General features: G+C 34.8%; 1 protein-coding gene across 2 annotated transcripts; it reads left to right on the top strand.

The window, feature by feature from the left end:
• Positions 1-3,183: 3,183 nt before the first annotated feature.
• Positions 3,184-16,959, top strand: LOC140804167 (nuclear cap-binding protein subunit 1-like). Of its 2 annotated transcripts, none has more exons than XM_073160004.1 (19): positions 3,184-3,375; positions 3,529-3,588; positions 3,888-3,944; positions 4,974-5,045; positions 5,514-5,576; positions 6,342-6,518; positions 10,287-10,418; positions 10,595-10,661; positions 10,927-11,126; positions 12,466-12,536; positions 13,160-13,244; positions 13,765-13,833; positions 13,958-14,076; positions 14,635-14,773; positions 14,973-15,467; positions 15,707-16,012; positions 16,125-16,291; positions 16,434-16,545; positions 16,679-16,959. In XM_073160004.1, exons 1-19 carry the CDS (start codon positions 3,292-3,294, stop codon positions 16,787-16,789), a joined length of 2,586 nt encoding a protein of 861 aa, XP_073016105.1. In that variant the 5' UTR covers positions 3,184-3,291; the 3' UTR covers positions 16,790-16,959. The 2 variants fall into 2 exon arrangements, with proteins under 2 accessions (XP_073016105.1, XP_073016104.1); XM_073160003.1 differs by having other exon boundaries at positions 12,463-12,536.
• Positions 16,960-18,280: the final 1,321 nt, after the last annotated feature.

Raw genomic sequence — 18,280 nt, 5'->3', positions numbered from 1 at the left:
CCCCTCTCCCTCCACCTATAAATAGTACCTCAACCCTAGCCATTCTACCACCACCAATCTCGAAATTTCAGCAGCTCCCCTAAGCCAACACTCTGCCCAAATATTGTCCCAAAGTCGTCCAAGAATTTAGGCCGAAGCGCTGCCCGATTGAAGAACGAGTAGCGATCCAAATTCCTAAGCCAAGTATCCACGTTTTTAGCACCAATAATCATTGTAAGTGGGCTTATTTTTAAACTTTAAAATTTCGGATTTGTATATGCATATTTTTGGTTTTTACAAGAAAAACAAATAGTCGGGTACAATCTTCCTTCTACTCCTTTCTTGTATTGTCATTCGATTTTAAATGCACTGTGAGGAGTCGACTGTATATGGGTGGGAATCCCAACCACGACGTACCCTTACGCGGTGGGGGACATAACCGCTATACGGCCTCGCCCCCTTAGAAGAGTAAAAATTAGGGACTGACGTCAGTAAACCGTAGAAAGTAGATGAGTCGCAATGCTGTGTCAATATTATGCATGTTTACGAAGTACGTATGGAACTCATGTTTTATGTTCGAAATCTATGCATGTTGTATTTATTGTGCTCGATATTTTCCCCACTTGCTGAGTATTCTCCAAATACTCACCCCCCTTACGACCCTCCCCAGATAAAAACGAGGAACATGTTGAAGAAGAAGAATCCGAGCAGTTTTGGGGATGGTGAACATTCAAGAACTTGGATCAGTTTAAGTTATTTTATTTCAGTGTTTATGTTTCCGCATTTAAAACTCTGTCGTCTTATTTATTTCGGTGATTGTAAAGACAATTGTTACATTTTGAGATTATGATATATAAACTGGTTTCGGTTTAAACTGTACTACGAAAGGCTTGTTGTTTTAAATTGTGTGATTGTCAACGACGCCGGTGTCCATCCCGAGTTTCGGGGCGTGACACGTTCACTCGTCCTGATATATCTTATGCAGTGCAACAAGTTTGTCTTCACATGCATGCTCCACAGAATGCGCATATGCATGCTCTTAAGCGCATTTTGCGCTACATTCAGGGCACTCTTATGCTCGGCTTACATCTTTATACATCTCCTATTGGCAAATTGGTCTCTTATACAGATGCGGACTGGGGAGGTTGTCCCGAAACTCGCCGATCCACTTCTGGTTATTGTGTTTTTCTCGGCGACAACCTTATTTCATGGTCGTCCAAACGTCAACCGACTATTTCGAAGTCTAGTGCCGAGGCCGAATACAGAGGTGTAGCTAATGTTGTTTCAGAGTCCTGCTGGATCAGGAACTTACTACTTGAGCTTCATTGTCCTCTCCGAAAAGCTACATTTGTCTATTGTGATAATGTTAGTGCGATCTACTTATCCGGTAATCCCGTACAACATCAGCGCACTAAACATATTGAATTGGATATTCATTTCGTTCGTGAGAAAGTTGCACGTGGCGAAGTACGTGTCCTACATGTTCCATCCCGATATCAGATTGCAGATATTTTCACCAAAGGTCTTCCGCGCGTTTTGTTTGATGATTTTCGGGACAGTCTAAGCATCCGCTTACCTCCCGCTTCGCCTGCGGGGGTGTGTTAGATAATACGATTCTTCTATCCTAAAATCATGTATGTACATTATTCTAGCAATATTCTAGGCTTAAAATCATGCTTGTACATTATTCTAGCAATATTCTAGGCTTAGTTTATGTTTATAATTAGCTTGATTATTGTACATATCTCTAGCCTTAATTTACGTTTGTACATTGTATATTAACCCCATTCATGAAATGAGAAGAGCAAGGGATTAATCTCTACCAGTGCTCAATGAAGATCGAAGTGGAGTAAGACAATTGTCCGAACCACCGTAAAATCTCGATGTTGCTTCATTGTTTTTTTTTTTTAAATTTTGGGATATGTTATTACTGTATTCTCTCGAAGTGTGATTAATCAAGAACACTCAATCAATAAGGTTGCTATGAAAATAATCATTTAACAGAGAGTGTATTCTCTCGAAGTGTGATTAATTAAGAACACTCAATCAATAAGGTTGCCATGAAAATAATCATTTAACCGAGAGTGTTTAGATATTTTTTTGTGGTAAATGATTTACTTAGATTTGAAAGATTTATTATCAACAATATAAAATTTGTATAATGTTATTTTCTCATTTACAAGAGTTATCTGAGTATAATGGAAATTATAGAGGAGTACCGACTCTTATGAATTATCTCCATTCTTCTATTTTTTTTATGATTTATAACAACAATTTTTTTTTAGTTAAAAGTATTTTAAATTCTCAAACATACATTTATTTATTTTTTTAAAAAAGAAATTATTTACCCAATAATTTCGAACAAAAATGAAAGCAGGAAACAAAAATAATTTTGCATCCTTGATACCAACCGTATAATAAACACCAGTAAAAGATACACACATATTGCATGTGTTATTATTATTTTTAATTTGATCAAATATTACTAAACAATTAACACGAAATTTATTTTCAATTTAAAAGAATTATTCAATTTAAACAAGAAGCTTTTTTTTTATATGTAAAATATGAAGTGATTTTATGAGTTTTTAGTAGGATAAGAAGTATTATTACATAATTAAATATTTTGGTGTTCTCCAAGATAGTTGCTCTAAAAATCTTACACTTAATAATATAGTATAAATTATAATTTTAAATAACAATTGAATTAAGTTTTTTATTTAATTTGTACAGCTAATAGATTTATATTTTGATTTTAAAATATCAAACTGATGAAATTTTTTTTTCATTCATTTCTTCATGTTTATAATTTATAATTATAATGTAATTGAAAATTTCAAAATGAAAGTCTCTTGGATGATATGATCGTCCTAATTTTTATTTTGAGTAAAATATGTCAAGTTGCATTGGTATATATAAGGAGTAGATCTCTTGTGAGACAGTCTCACGATCTCACGAATCTTTATGTGTGAGACAGGTCAATCCTACCGATATTCACAATAAAAAGTAATACTCTTAGCATAAAAAGTAATATTTTTTTATGGATGACTCGAATAAGAGATCCATGTCATAAAATACGACTCGTGAACCGGTCTCATATTAGTTTATGCGTTTTATATTTTTGTAGTTCGGAACAATATAATTATAATCTCAAATAATTATTAATTATTGCACTTTTACAATATATAATACAGTATACGATTACAAAAAAACTAAAAAAGGGTGTTTGAAAAAAGAGGGGTTAACCCGCTCAGGTCCTGCAACGCGTCGAAGTCGTTACCCCAGATTAGGCCATTCTTCTTCCCCCGCCGGATGAGCAGTTGGCGGAGTCTTGTTCTCCGAATCGGAGAGAATTGCTCGGAGTATGGTGGAAACACTGACTACAAGGACCATTTGGTTAGTCCTCACTCCTTGTGCTACTTCCAAACCCTAGTTCTCTATTTATGAATGCCGGACCAAGAAATTCTCGTTTGGTTGCATTCCGTTACTCTTGTCTCATTTTCTTGACCAGACCTCAATCTTTGATGCATTGGTTGTTTTATATTTCAGGAGACCTGTTTTGGCGTTGTTCGCCGTGAATTGTTGCATTCCAGTGACGATATTTTACCCGTATGGATTTTTCCATGCTTTTATGTTATTTTGTTGATTAGTTTATAAATTCTGTACTAAATTTCATTCCTTCAGTTCAGTTGTTGTTTCGTGTATTTACTTCTTTGGTATTAGCATATCGATTGGATTAGAGGCATGTGACAAGTACAGCGCTGCTAAATCAGTTGCTAAGTCGAATTCATCCTTCATCCATATAGATTTGGTTATTTAATGTCAAATGAATTATATGTTCTTTTTTTCCGGAATATTTGTAAGCCCAAGTTGCTTTATTTTATATATGTTTTTATATATTTTGGCAGTTTCTTCTCGAGTGTGCTGAGCAGTTGCCGCACAAGATACCTTTGTATGCAACATTGGTACGCAAGCCTTTTCTGTTCAAGTTTTATTCTGCTTAACTTCGATCCTACTTATATTTATTCTCTTGCAATGTGCTTATATGTGTTGAGACATTCTACGTCCGTATGGTCACTATGGTGTTTGTATATTGCTGTTTGCTGGTATATTACTCATTGTCTAAACAATGAAGATTTGTTTGAAAACCGTTGCAGTAAATTGAGACCGAAAAATGCATATAAGATGGCCAATATGTAGTCTCACTTAGATTTTTGGGGATTTTCTTAAGATATGTAGTTTCAGAACACCTATTAGGTTACTACCATTCAAGTTGCGGAGGTTGGATAAATTTAAACTATCAAATTTTCATGGAACATATATCTGGGATGAGAAAATTTGAGAATATGAAATCAAGCACTCTGGAACTCTTTCCTCCTGAAGTTAAGTAGCTTTTTTGCTTCGATTTTTGAATCTATTCAGGATGCACCTTTTTTTTTCCGATATTTGCTCTCGCTTGGATTTATGGTGAATTTTTTAATATTTTAATTGCAGAATGTCTATTGAATATTGACTATTATAATTCAAGTTGCAAGATGGTCGAAAGAATTTAAGTCATCAAATTTTCATGGACAATATATTTGAGCATAGGACCAAATCAATCTAAAAATAGGAAATCAAGCATTGGTGGAACTCTTTCCTCCTGCGGTTCTGAGTTCACTTTGAATCCTAAATCCTTGTACAATGTAGCATCTTCTTGTCTTATTTTTGTGAAATTCATAGATCTGTTACCAATATGAAGAAAATATTGGAGATTGAGGAAGTTAATTTGCTGAAATCTGGGTGTTTGTGCGAACAAATTTTCTATCTAAGTAGGATTTTCTATATGCCTAAAGAGCAGCCAACTTCTGCTACAACTGCTGTTTAGATTCGGTGTTGTATGTGTATGTTTAAATTTCATCTGTATAATTTTTTTAGTCATGGACAGACACATCGCTATGCTGTCAATTTTTTGTGCATACCATATACTAAATGAAATTCTCTTATAATTGTAGGTTGGACTCTTAAACTTGGAAAATGAAGATTTTGTCCTGAATATTGTTGAGAGGATTCATGCTAATTTGCAGGTCATGAAACCAAAATTGTGAACTTTGTTTTTGATGTTTGTTTCTGCATATCTATCTTCTAAGTCATGCTTCTGATCTCTTTTTTCCTCCGTCCCTCTTTCTACTCTCTTCTCTCGTAAAACCCAAAAGAGACATGTCCTTGTGATGCGCTTCTACCAAAAAACATATGTATGCATGCCTGCTACCCTGATCCCAAAGTTGGGGTTTATTTTATTGCTATGCTGGATCTGTAATATCTGCTGCAATCATATCAATTTGCCAAAATAGACTTCTGCTGGAAGTTTGTATTTTGTAGTCTTTACATGAGATGAATTTCCCTATGCTTTATTGCACTTAAATTAGTTTCCTTGGGACCCATTTTGGGAAACTCACCGGCTTTTTGTGTCGACATCAATTGTCCTCTGCCATTGGCTGTTTATTTTCATTTTAACCCCATTTATTGATATTTTTTCCCTTACCGACTGTCAGGCTGCTTTAGACGTTGGAAATTGTAACAGGATCCGTGTACTTATGCGCTTTCTGACTGTACTGGTATGTTTTTTGTGACCCTTTATTGCTTGATGAATACCTCTAGGCTTTATCCTTACTCTTTATCGTGGACTGTAAAACAACCTCGTGTATTACGGCTATGCTTTGTACTGGTAATGCTAAATATAGTCTGCAGTTACTCTTTATCGTGGACCGAAAACCAACCTCACGTATTGTAATGCTAAATATAGTCTGCAGTTACTCTTTATTGTGGACCGAAAACGAACCTCGTGTATTACAGCTATACTTTGTACACGTAATGCTCAAAGCGATGATCTCCACTGGATCTTCATACATCGATACCTCTGATTTGCTGAGTTTTTTTTTGCATTACTTTTATCTGATGTAAAATAAATTTAGTTCTCATGAAGCCTGCTCATATGTGTTCTGACTTCATATATGTTCTATATTGTTCAAATACAAGGAAATATGCTTCTTTTTTTTCAAAAAATTGTTGTGGTCTATTAATCTGGAATACAATGAATTTGAAACTCATGTGGCTTCTCACGTGCTGTCTCAGGCTGACTATTTACTTTTATTATTTTGAATGCCATGACTTATTTTTCTTCTGCTCGCTTTTTTTGTAGTTCCTTGAAACTTGAGACTGACTTTTCAACATTTTATAAGAATCATCTGAGTCTTAATATATTCACTGACTTATAATTCCTTGTTAAGTGATAATAGAATAAATATATTTTTAAAATGAATCTTATTCGTACCAATTCCATTTCTTTTTCCTTTTCCCCTTTTCTGGTCTATGGAATGCAGATGTGCAGTAAAGTTCTCCTACCAAGTTCGTTAATTGTTTTATTCGAAACATTATTGTCGTCAGCAGCGACAACAGTGGATGATGAAAAGGGAAATTCCTCTTGGCAAGCTTGTGCCGATTTTTATATAACATGCATTTTATCTTGTCTCCCTTGGGGTGGATCAGAACTTGTTGAGGTAAATCATTCATTTTTGCCTTCCTTCACGAGTATTGTGCGACTCTAATAATTGGAAATTTGTCAGTTATTTTTGACTTTATTAATTGGTGTTCGGTGTTCCTATGAGAAGCAGCATCCCCACCCCACCCCACCCACCCCACCCCACCCTCCTTGCTGATAGGCATTCTCACGTTGATAACGGACTCGTGTTCTTGTCTGATGGAGGCACCCCCTCACCCAAGATGCCCGTTAAATGAAACAATTACCTTTTGTGTAGAAACAAAAATTTGTAGAGAACAATAAAATGTCAATTACTTCATTTACCTCTTTCATATTTTACTTAAAAAACTTTTGGTCTTATGGACCTTTTGCAATATAAGAATATAATTCCTTGGTCTATGGCTATCAATTTCGTTCACTATTGTAAATGTCATGAAATAAACAACACGCATGTGAGTAAGGCTTAGATCTGATAGCGGGTTGGTATATAAAGTAGATCAAGTTGGAGAAAACGTGACATTAGGACAGCTTGAATCTTGATAGACAATGTACTTCTTCGTTAGTCCTGTTACAAACCCCTGGATTCAGAGGCTAGCCTTTTTTATCTGAATCCATGACTTATCTAGAAAATATGAGAATGGTGCTAAACAGGAGTGCCTGAGTTTGCTCTACAATTTTATTATGCAGTGATTGGTATTGGTGTAAGTTCATATGCAGATAGCCTTTTTGTTTGGAAAGAATAATGATCATTGTATTGCTTTCAGTTATTCTATGTCTCGGCTAAGATCGTCTTCTTGTAAGTTGGTTATGTTTCTTAATGGAATGATATGTCCTGCATTAGTGCTTTCAAGGAAAATTGTCTCGTTGTCTCCTATGAAAAAGTAGAAGTTATTGAGGAACCTTTGATTTTCACTTGTGCAACATGGGCTATTTCCATCAGTGCCATACATTTGTTGTATAAATTGTATTCAATCATCTTGTCTAGTGCTAATTTATAGCTTCATATTTGATTTACATATTTTTAGAATTTTAAGTTTTTTGAAATGGGATTTGGGTATTATCTTGAAGTCTGATAGTTGTATACAATGACGTAGTTGTTAAAAACTTACAACACACAACAAAGCTCCGTTCTTGCGCGAAGGCACTAGCCATAGCTCAAACTTTCTAGTGAAGAGTGTACCATGGCCATGAAACTTTTCTTTGCATGCCTTGAAGGCTTGAGTTGCACTTGGAACGTTCCTTGAAAGTAAAATGTGCGACTTCAATGTACAATTTATTGCATCCCCCCCTCATGTTTTTCTCATAATCTTATAATTGTAAAGTATATCTATACTGGTAACATAATTTTTCTTGAATTTAAATATCATAAATAGTAAAAAAATAATGCAATAAATCATAGGATTTACAGAGTTCGACCACGATTTTCTTCTTCATCCATGTCATAATGTTTAGGGGGCTAAAACTTTAATTAATTTCTCTCAGTTGAAAAGACATATACTCACTTATTCATAAATGCTACAATATCTTGATTCTTGCTATGAATGTAATGGGAAATCTATTCTATGATGAAATCACCATAAAATAATATCTAATACACATCATGAGTTTATTCTAAAATACACACACACATATACCATAAGTTTGATTGTGCTATCAAACCTGATTCGATGCTATTTTCTTTGATTTCTGGCACTTCCTCTCAAATTGGCCATGGAATATTCAATCGAATCAATACTTTTGAAGAGCAAAAATGTGTTGGAAAAAAATATTGTATGATGTTTTTCAACTAGAGAGATAAAGAGTGGACATATGGAGATCTCACATTTCATTTGAGCAGCAAAAAATAATTTCAAAACTGTGCCGGTTAGAGTGTAGATAAGTGGACATAAGAACAGCTGATAAATAATCACGGGTATTTGAACTGGCTTATGGCCAGACAATCAGAATAGATTGTTAAATTCTTTCTTTTTTGCTTAAATAAATTTATACTCGAAATTCCTACTTTGTACCAAGTTCAATTTTAAATGGTAGCAATATATAAAAAAAGATGTAACACAACACAAGATTTAAATTGTTTGACCATGATAACATAGATCCACAACTTAATTGTCCAGGTTACCACTTTACGAGTTAAAATTTCTTGATTTGAATATTGTAAGAAATCCTTTCTGTAACTTTACCGTGAAAAATAATATTTAAACTATATAATCTTAATAACATCAAATTCAATTTTGATAATATATTCTTGTTGCGGTAGAATGACACTGATTCAATCGGTGTTGAGCGCACAACCGACTTACTACATGTCACTTTTTATGGTCTCAAGCCGAGTGGAGAAGCAAATGGAAACTCTGATGAGAAATTTTCTGTGGGATGGTCCAGACGGAGAGACACATTGTCACGTTGTCAAGTGGAGGCAGGTGTGCAAGCCGAAAGAGAAGGGAGGCTTAGGAGTGGGATGTATCCGTCTTAAGAATATGGCATTGTTAGGGAAATGGTGGTGGAGATGTGCGATAGAAAGAAATTCTTGGTGGAAAAGAGTATTGGGGAGTATTTATGGATTTCATGATAATGGACGCGATATAAGGTTAGCAAGGAACTCCACTTTTAAAAGCCCTTGGAAGTTTATCTCTCGGTCCCACCCTCATTGTCGACACTTGATTGGGTCTGTGCTTAAGGGAGGGAATCTTATTCGGTTTTGGGAGGATAGATGGGTGGGTCTTTGTTCTTTCAAAGAGTGTTTTCCTCGTTTATTTATCTCTCTCTGTCAAAAAACAAACCTATTACCCAATTGTATTTGGTGTCGGTTAGTGAAGGTATCTCTGCCATTAGGTGGGATGTGCGGTTCAGAAGGGGTTTAGATAACATCGAGTTGGGAGAGTTCACCGTTCTTATGGGTGTATTAGAGTCTTCATCTTTGAGTGTGGGCGTGTCGGACGTTAGGGTTTGGTTAGGTGATCCATCGGGTGTCTTCTCAGTGAAATCTCTTTATTCCGTTTTTTTCCAGAATGTTAGCACTCCCAACTTCCTTTTCTTGACTAACATTTGGAAAGTACCAATCCCACAAAAGATGAATGTGTTCTCTTGGATAATTGCTCTGGAAAATTGCAAACAAATGATAGATTGCAGAGAAGACAACCGGGTTGTGCTTTAAGTCCGCAATGGTGCGTTTTGTGCAAGGACAACGAGGAGAACCAAGACCATCTTTTGATACTTTGTTCCTACACGAGACGTATTTGGATCAAAGTCATGAATCACTTGGGTTTCGAGTGGACTTTTCCACAAAGCTCGAGAGATTTATTCGTTATGGAGCACGGATATCTCAACGATAAGTGCCTCGGCAGCTTCTGGTGCATTATTGTCCACTGTATTTTTTGGTCGATTTGGACGAAGCGAAATAACAGAATTTTCGCTGAAATGGAAGACTTTTGGGAGGATTTATGGGAGAAAATCAGATTAAGAGTAGCAAAATGGACGATAATCGTACCAATGTTTCAGCATTTACATCTATCCGACCTAGTTAGGGATTGGTGTTATATTAGTGTTTGAAGAGTTTTCTACATTGTATTTCATGACTTCTTTTGTGGATCGCTCATCCACGATATTCTGTAACCGACTTTAATTTTATATTAATATATTTATAGTTTCTGATAAAAAAAATATTTTTATTTTAGTTTCCACAAAGTTAATTTATTTTATTTTTTTCACTTTTTCGCGTTTTTAAAAAAAAATCTGGCAAATGTTTTATGGTTATTTGAAATTTATTGTTTGTTTGTCTGATTTCCAGCAAGTCCCTGAGGAGATAGATAGAGTTTTGGTGGGAATACAAGCGTACTTGAGTATCAGAAGGCACATTTCCGACACTGGTTGCTCTGCATTTGAATATAATGATGAAAGGAATCAGGATGATAGCCAAAAAGTATGTTCTTTTCAGTCATTTTATTTCTTCTTAAAATTTAAATGCCTTTTTTCTTTCTCTCCTTTTCTTTTACTAAATGAAACATTTGCATGAAAATCGGTACAAGTCTTCACAAGTATTTGACAAATGATAAATGATATATTCTATTTTTAATTGTTTAGTGTGTGCATCTTTAGGACTTCTTGGAGGATCTATGGGACCGGATTCAAGATCTTTCCACCAAGGGATGGAAGGCGGATAGCGGTATGGTTACATTTATTTTTGATTTTGTTAGTTTCCTTAATCCATCAAGATGCCCAAACGTATGTTATTTATTATGTTATTTATTTATCATACAAAATTAATATGTATATTTAACAACATTATTAGATTTTTTCATATTGTGGACAAAATCACCTATAATAAATGTTTTGCAACATTCATTCAGAGACCTGATATTTCTTCTCATAGATTTTATCTTTTTATTGTGCTCTTAAAAAGCCTTGCCTGAGTTAAATTCTTACTCCAGTTCCCAGACCCCACCTTTCATTTGAACCACAGCTGGTTTCTGGAAAGTCTCATGATTTTGGCCCCTTGAACTGCCCTGAGCAACCTAATCCCCCGGCTGAAGTAACAGGGATCACTTATGGCATACAGAAGCATGAAGCTGAATTGAAATATCCTCTGCGTATGCGCAGCCTCAATATTTTTCCTTCTAGTAAGACAGAGGTATTTTTATTACACTGCATTTGGTATTCTCATGTCTGAAGCTAATAACTGTGAACTTTTTTTGCTTTAGATTGGCTTAGATGTAAATCTTCAAGGCAAATATTATTATAGTCAATTACAGGCAGTTTCTTTTTTGGTCTGTAGTATGAATTGTCATACATTAATAACATCTTTGGGCTACACAAGTTCACATTGTGATTACTGAAACATTTTGATTTTTAATATCTTCCAAAACTTTGTTTTTGATTTTCAATTCAATGTTCATGTCACTTGCTTAAAATGTAATCACTTTTCATTCTGTGATCATTGGTTATTTAAGTAGTGTTTTGCCATGCTTGAAGTGCTGTAATGACTGGATAAAGAAGTAATTCGTTGGGCTATATTGATAGCTCACTAGGACAGGTTCCAATCTGTTTTTCATCTTTGAACAAATATTGAATTTCATCCCCTTTTTTAACTGTTCCAGGGGTATGAGACACAATTTGGAGACTTCCTATTAGTATTTTCTCTGAGTTCTGAGTTATGTGTTTTTGCCTTGATGAGCTAGAAAATATTCATAGTAATTTGGAACCATAAATGCTTGTTATAACCTACGTTACATGCATACGGGTATGAATTATCGTATCGAATATAATACGGATACGACAAATTTTGATAATATAAGATACGGCTAGGATACGACAATTATTAAAAAAATATATAAATATTATATATATAAATTTAGTATTAAAAATTAAAATTGTGGAGATATAAATATTTATGTAAATATATTGTAGAAATATGTATACATATTTATGTAAATATGTGAAATGTACAACTTCAGAGCATTTATTTAAAATAAAAGGCCAAAAGTGTCCAAATCATATCTACTGGTCAATACTTTAAAAGTCAACGACGCGGATTTTGCCTCGGATACGCGTGTCATATCTGAGTCTGATACTTCAGAAATTTTTTTTAAGGTGTCCGTGCTTCATAGGTTATAATAAGTCACATGAAGTTTTACCCTAGTCAGATGTTCAGGAAGTGGCAACTAAACAACCATATATCGTAGTCTGATTGTGCTTTTGTGGCGGGTCCTTGCTGGTCTTGTGTGAATGTTTGCACTTTTATCAAAGCTTGGTGATTTTTTTATAGTTATTTTTGGATACATTACTCGTGGTTGTCCATTTTGAGGTAGCACTTGTGTGCTTTAACCTTTGGCGCCTAAAGTTTGCCCTTGCACAAAAATATTGGGATTATCTTACTGTCATCGACTCATTGTGTTGGTGGATTTGCATTGATAAATTTTTGTGGTTTATCTTTTCATCAGTGGCTCATCTCTCTTTTGTTCCTTCAGCAGGATTTGCAACCTATAGATCGGTTCGTTGTGGAAGAATATTTACTAGACGTGCTTTTATTTCTAAATGGCTGGTTAGTAGATTTACTGATTTTGGTTTTCTAAGCTACATAATTCAACCCTGTCGGTTGGACCATTGAATGATTGTTTTTTACTTCAAAATATATTCTTTTTTCTGTTCAGTTAATAGTAGAGCAGTTTCTTTGAAGATGCCATCTAAGAAATGTTCGGATTGCTGCCGTTGGGAACTGAAATAGAGGTTTAGGAATTTAGTTTTAGTTTACTAGATGTTCTGGATGTTTCTATTGCGACTTTGTGTGACTTCTCTTGTTCTGGGAGTCTTTGGTCGCAAGGGGACACTGTTGATGAAAGAAAGTTTTTTGGTAAAGGCAAATTAGAGATTTGCTTTTAATTATATTGAATTTTAGATGGCTGGAGATTTGTTACCGTACAGGCTTTGATGCTCTTGATATGTTATTTCAATCAAGTTGTTGCAATTCTTCTTGCCACATTATACCTGCAATTCTTCTTGCCACATTATACCTGTTCATACTCAATATTTCTTTCCTGAATTGAGTGTTTAGAACTTGGTGTGTACGTGTGACCTCATTTTGTGCTACTGTATGGTCATGTAATAAATTTTATATTTTGCTGGAATTCTATCTAATTTTTTTGTTTTTGTTTCACGCAAAGCTAGTCGAAAGGAATGTGCTTCATCCATGGTTGGCCTACCTGTTTCCTTCCGATACGAGTACCTTATGTGTGAGACAATATTTTCCCAGGTACCAACTCATGGTACTCCAATCTTTTAGCTATGATGGTGCACCAACTTTTTAGCCATTGCCCTTTCTTTCTTATGCAGTTTGAGCTTGATTGTACTGAATGTTTATTCATTTGATGTTCTGAATTGAATTGTAAAAAATTGGGTTGGAGTGAGACCTATGTTGTAAGAGTATGTGAGATAGAGGATTACACATGCAGAATTCAGTTTGATAGTTTTTGGAGGTTTCTTTCTATGCTTAGGCACTTCACTGCAGGTGCACCACCATGTTCATTACACTCCAGAAGATCAACATGATTTGAAATATTTGTATCACTATGTGAATCGCTGGAGATAAATAGTAGTACATGGGGAAGTAGTAGATGCTGTGATATTAACTGCAATGACAAATTAGCAATAATGATAATAACGAGAAGTGAGGGAGAGAGAAATTTCCCCGATGAGTGAGTCAGAGTGTTACCTTCTTTTAGCACTTGTTTCATATGCATTATGTGATTTTCATTTGTCTTTATGCCTTGCAGATTCTCTTATTGCCCCAACCCCCCTTCAAGCCCATCTACTATACCTTGGTCATCATGGATCTATGCAAGGTATCGATGATTTTTCCATTTATCCCATTTTAGTTGCACATATTTACCACTGTGTAAACATATTTTGATCTATTGTTGGTTATTAACGCCTGTCAGGTGGACTTACGCTAAAGTATTATTGCAGGCTCTTCCAGGTGCCTTTCCATCTGTTGTAGCGGGGGCTGTTCGTGCTCTTTTTGATAAAATTGCTGATTTAGACATGGAGTGCCGTACACGCCTTATCCTTTGGTTTTCACACCATTTGTAAGCCAACATTTTGAATATTTTGATTTGCTAATTGCCTTTTTTGCGGTTAGATGCCAAGTGTTGGTCCTTCTAATGAAGTCATAGTCTGGTTCTTCTGATTTGCTATCTAACAAAGTTACAAATGCTATTAAGTATTAATGGTGCATTTGGGTGCCGAAAAATTCCAGCTTGCAAAAAATTATTTGCAAGGAAATGACCTGGTGAATGGTATAAACCAGCTCGAAGACTAACCCTGTAGTTGAATGATGTAATTCTTTTTCCCCTTTCTTAGAGGCACTACATAAATATAGTTAGTAATTACTTGGTTTTCATAGTATATTATTTTGTTTAAGGAGTACAATTATATTAATTTTTATGATTTCCTGATTGATTTGTGTAGTAGTTGGGACTTTTGACCCCAAATTCCCTTTCCTTCCTAGAAAGAAAATTGCATGTTATTGGTTTGCCACTTATCATCAACAATGGTTCCCGCTTGAATGTGCCTGCTCATCTATGTTAAGTTTGTAATCTATGTTTAAGAATTACTTTTACCATTTGGTGGCATTTTTGTTGCAGATCTAATTTTCAATTTATTTGGCCATGGGAAGAATGGTCTTATGTACTTGACCTTCCAAAATGGGCGCCTCAAAGGGTGTTTGTTCAGGAGGTTTTGGAAAGGGAAGTGCGGCTATCATACTGGGACAAAATTAAACAGGTATTTTATGCCACCAATCATTTACTTTTACTTTTCGATTTTGTATTAAAACGTGTCGTCTTATTATTCACCTCATATTGTGCTGGCATGGTTCCATCATATTATGTGAATTAAATTGAGTGTATTAAAGGTCTAAAATTATTTCATCTATAGGTTTTGATTAATTTATTATTATTATTTTTTAAAACTTTGCATAAAGAGTGTTGAGAGTGCTCCTGTTTTAGAGGAGTTACTTCCACCAAAAAGTACGCCAAATTTCAGATACAGTGCAGAAGATGCAGATCAAACTGAACTCAGTCTCTCCGCAGAGCTCAATGGCATGGTGAAAGACCGATTAAATTCTCGTGAAATTATCTCATGGATTGAGAGTCAAGTAATTCCTGATCATGGGCCGGATATTACTCTCAGAGTGGTTGTTCAGACTCTTCTCAATATTGGTTCAAAAAGCTTTACTCATTTGATTACTGTCTTAGAGAGGTATTGCCAGGTCATTGCAAGGATTTGTTCTGATCAGGACAAGCAAGTTTTGCTCTTATCTGAAGTGAGTTATTTCTGGAGAAACAATGCTCAAATGACAGCCATAGCCATTGACAGAATGATGGGGTATCGCCTTGTATCTAATCTGGCTATCGTGAGATGGGTATTCTTGCCGCAGAATGTTGATCAATTTCATGTTTCTGATCGCCCCTGGGAGGTATGATTTCCATTAGCTTTTGAAGATTTTCTTTATTCTTACCAAGTCCCCCCTTTTAATGCAGTCACCTCACATAACCATTTTAACCTGGTTTTTTTAGTCGCTATTTGATTTGATAAAGCATCTTTCTAATGCAGGTCTTGAGAAGTCCCCCCTTTTAATGCAGTCACCTCACATAACCATTTTAACCTGGTTTTTTTAGTCGCTATTTGATTTGATAAAGCATCTTTCTAATGCAGGTCTTGAGAAATGCAGTTAACAAAACATCCAATCGCATTACTGATCTAAGAAAAGAGATATCAGTCCTAAAGAAGAGCGTGGTTTCCGCTTCTGAAGCTTCATCTAAAGCACAATCTTACTTAGAGGATGCAAAGTCAAAGCCTACTCTTACCCTTGTGGATGGTGAGCCTGTTCTTGCAGAAAATCCTGTGAAAATGAAACGTTTGCAATCCAACGTTGATAAAACAAAGGAGTCCGAGGTTTCTTTGCGTGAATCCTTAGAAGCAAAAGAGGCTCTTTTTGCTCGAGCTGACAATGAAATTGAGGTATATGGTGTTACTGCTTGGTTTTGGCTAGAAGATAATAACGCCAAATTTGAAATCCCTTTGTCCTGTATGAGAGAGTATTGACCTCGGTGAATCATTGATGGACATGCAGGAACTATTTATTTTCTTGTACAAAAACTTTAAGAACATATTGGCGGAACCACTTCGGGATACAGAAGGTACCTTGCACCCTTCTCACGAGGCAGATGAAATGGCTATTGACGAGGAAAATTCTCCTGCAGCAGAGATGGATAGTGCTGATGAAAGACCACAAAAAAGGTGTCTTCTTTTTCTTAATCCTCCATTGCCACATATATCATTGTACGCCTATTAGTTTCTTCCGGGCGTGTCTGTCTGAATGTTATATATATACATATAAACTTTTCATGTTCCTTATTGTTGGTTTTGGGAACATTTGTAGTCATCCCAACGGTAAAAGCACAAGAACTGGTTACAATGTTGGTGAGAAGGAACAATGGTGTCTGTCAACCTTGGGCTACGTTAAGGCCCTCACTCGTCAATATTCTTCAGAGGTAAATGTTCTTCCTTGCCATTCTTGGTGCTTGTTTCCTGTGTAAGCACAGTTTTCATCGTTGTCTGATCTTTTCTGTAGTTTTCCAGTAACATTCCGAACTAATTTCGCCTCTCTTTTGTTTTTGTCAATAGATTTGGCCTCATATCGAGAGATTAGATGCCGAGGTATTGACCGAGGACGTTCACCCCCTTGTACGGAAAGCTGTATACTCTGGTCTGCATCGACCAGCTGATGGCTTTTAATGCCGTTTTTGTTTGAATTGATGATTTACAGTTGTACCGTGAATGGATTCGATTTACACCAGTTTTAGTTTCTATGAGCTTATTATGAACATAGCTGTAATGTTTGGAGGAAGTCCCGACTTATTTCATTCCATGCTTCATTTATCGAGATGATCAATTTTTTACCGTCAGACTGATTTGTTTTTTAAAAAATAATACAAATAATAAAAAAAGTTACCAAAATATCAAAAGAGAAAAACGAATTTCTTTTAAAAATATATATTAAAACGGGGTCCAAGACTCCAGCTCCATGAAAAATTGAACGAGGGCCTGAGCTCAAACCCCGGCTTCTACGTTAAAATCTTTTATTGTTTGGTTTAGATATATACTAGTTTGTCTAGTTTGTTAACCTCAATGTTTGAGGTATTTTCCCCAGTTTGTTATGCAGCATATGGTTTTTTTTTTTCATTAATAAATGAAAGATATTTTTTTATGTTTGTATAAAGATTTTACTATCAGATGAGAACTTTTTCACGAGGTTATTGGATAGTTGACATTGATTATGTTAATGTATTTATTAATCTATTAAAGCCTAATTTTTTTAGTACTTTAGAGTATTAACGGTTATGTGATAATGAACCATTGATGAGGATTTTTTTACTTCATATTTAAGTGTTTAGGTGATATATTTATTAGCCTTACCACTTTATTTTTTGAACATATGAAAATATAGAATTTTATTGAATTTGTAGAAACATCGATAACAATAGTATAACAAGAGGCTAATTAAAAAAAATAAAAGATATGAATAGAATTATCTCAACTCTCATGACAAGAAAAAGCAAATTTTAGTATGCTATATATAAAACGGATTTAAAGCGGGGTAAATGTATTACAAGGCAAAAATAATTCATAAAAATAAGAAATGAAAAACAACTTTTATATATGTAGATTAGATATAGTACAAACTAAAATTCTTAATAGGTAGATACAAACAATTTATAACTAAGCATTTTATATAGCACAAGGAAAACATTTGCTTATTAATTTAGTGGACAATCGGTTGATGTTGATCATATATATCTTTGATATCTAATTCTTTCTCAATATCAGTTGCATATTCTAACAAAAAAGAAAGCTTTGCTTCTATTGTAAGCACTCATCAGAAGATGATCGTCCATACTGGGTTGTAGTAAAATCTTTTCATCATAACTTCAACTTCTTTTTGAAATAGATAGTTGTAATAACATTGTCTATAGTCGATACAAATACAATATGGGTTGTTTTCCATTAGATTGATGATGAACAAAAGATATAGCTAATAAAGAGAGTGAATGTATCGTAAAATAATTAACTAATTTTGAAGCAATAAATAAGGTAAGTAGATATCTTTATACGGCAAAAGATGTGGTTTTTTTAGATGAGTCATTAACAATTATTAATACGTGTTGGATTAAAAGCTATTATTTTCAATAAAAAAGAAAGGCTAGTCATCACATGGTTTATTTTTGA

This window comes from Primulina eburnea, chromosome 11 (assembly GCF_022965805.1).
Source record: "Primulina eburnea isolate SZY01 chromosome 11, ASM2296580v1, whole genome shotgun sequence".
In the NCBI taxonomy this organism is placed as follows: domain Eukaryota; kingdom Viridiplantae; phylum Streptophyta; class Magnoliopsida; order Lamiales; family Gesneriaceae; genus Primulina; species Primulina eburnea.
This window is presented reverse-complemented; position numbering and strand designations above follow the sequence as displayed.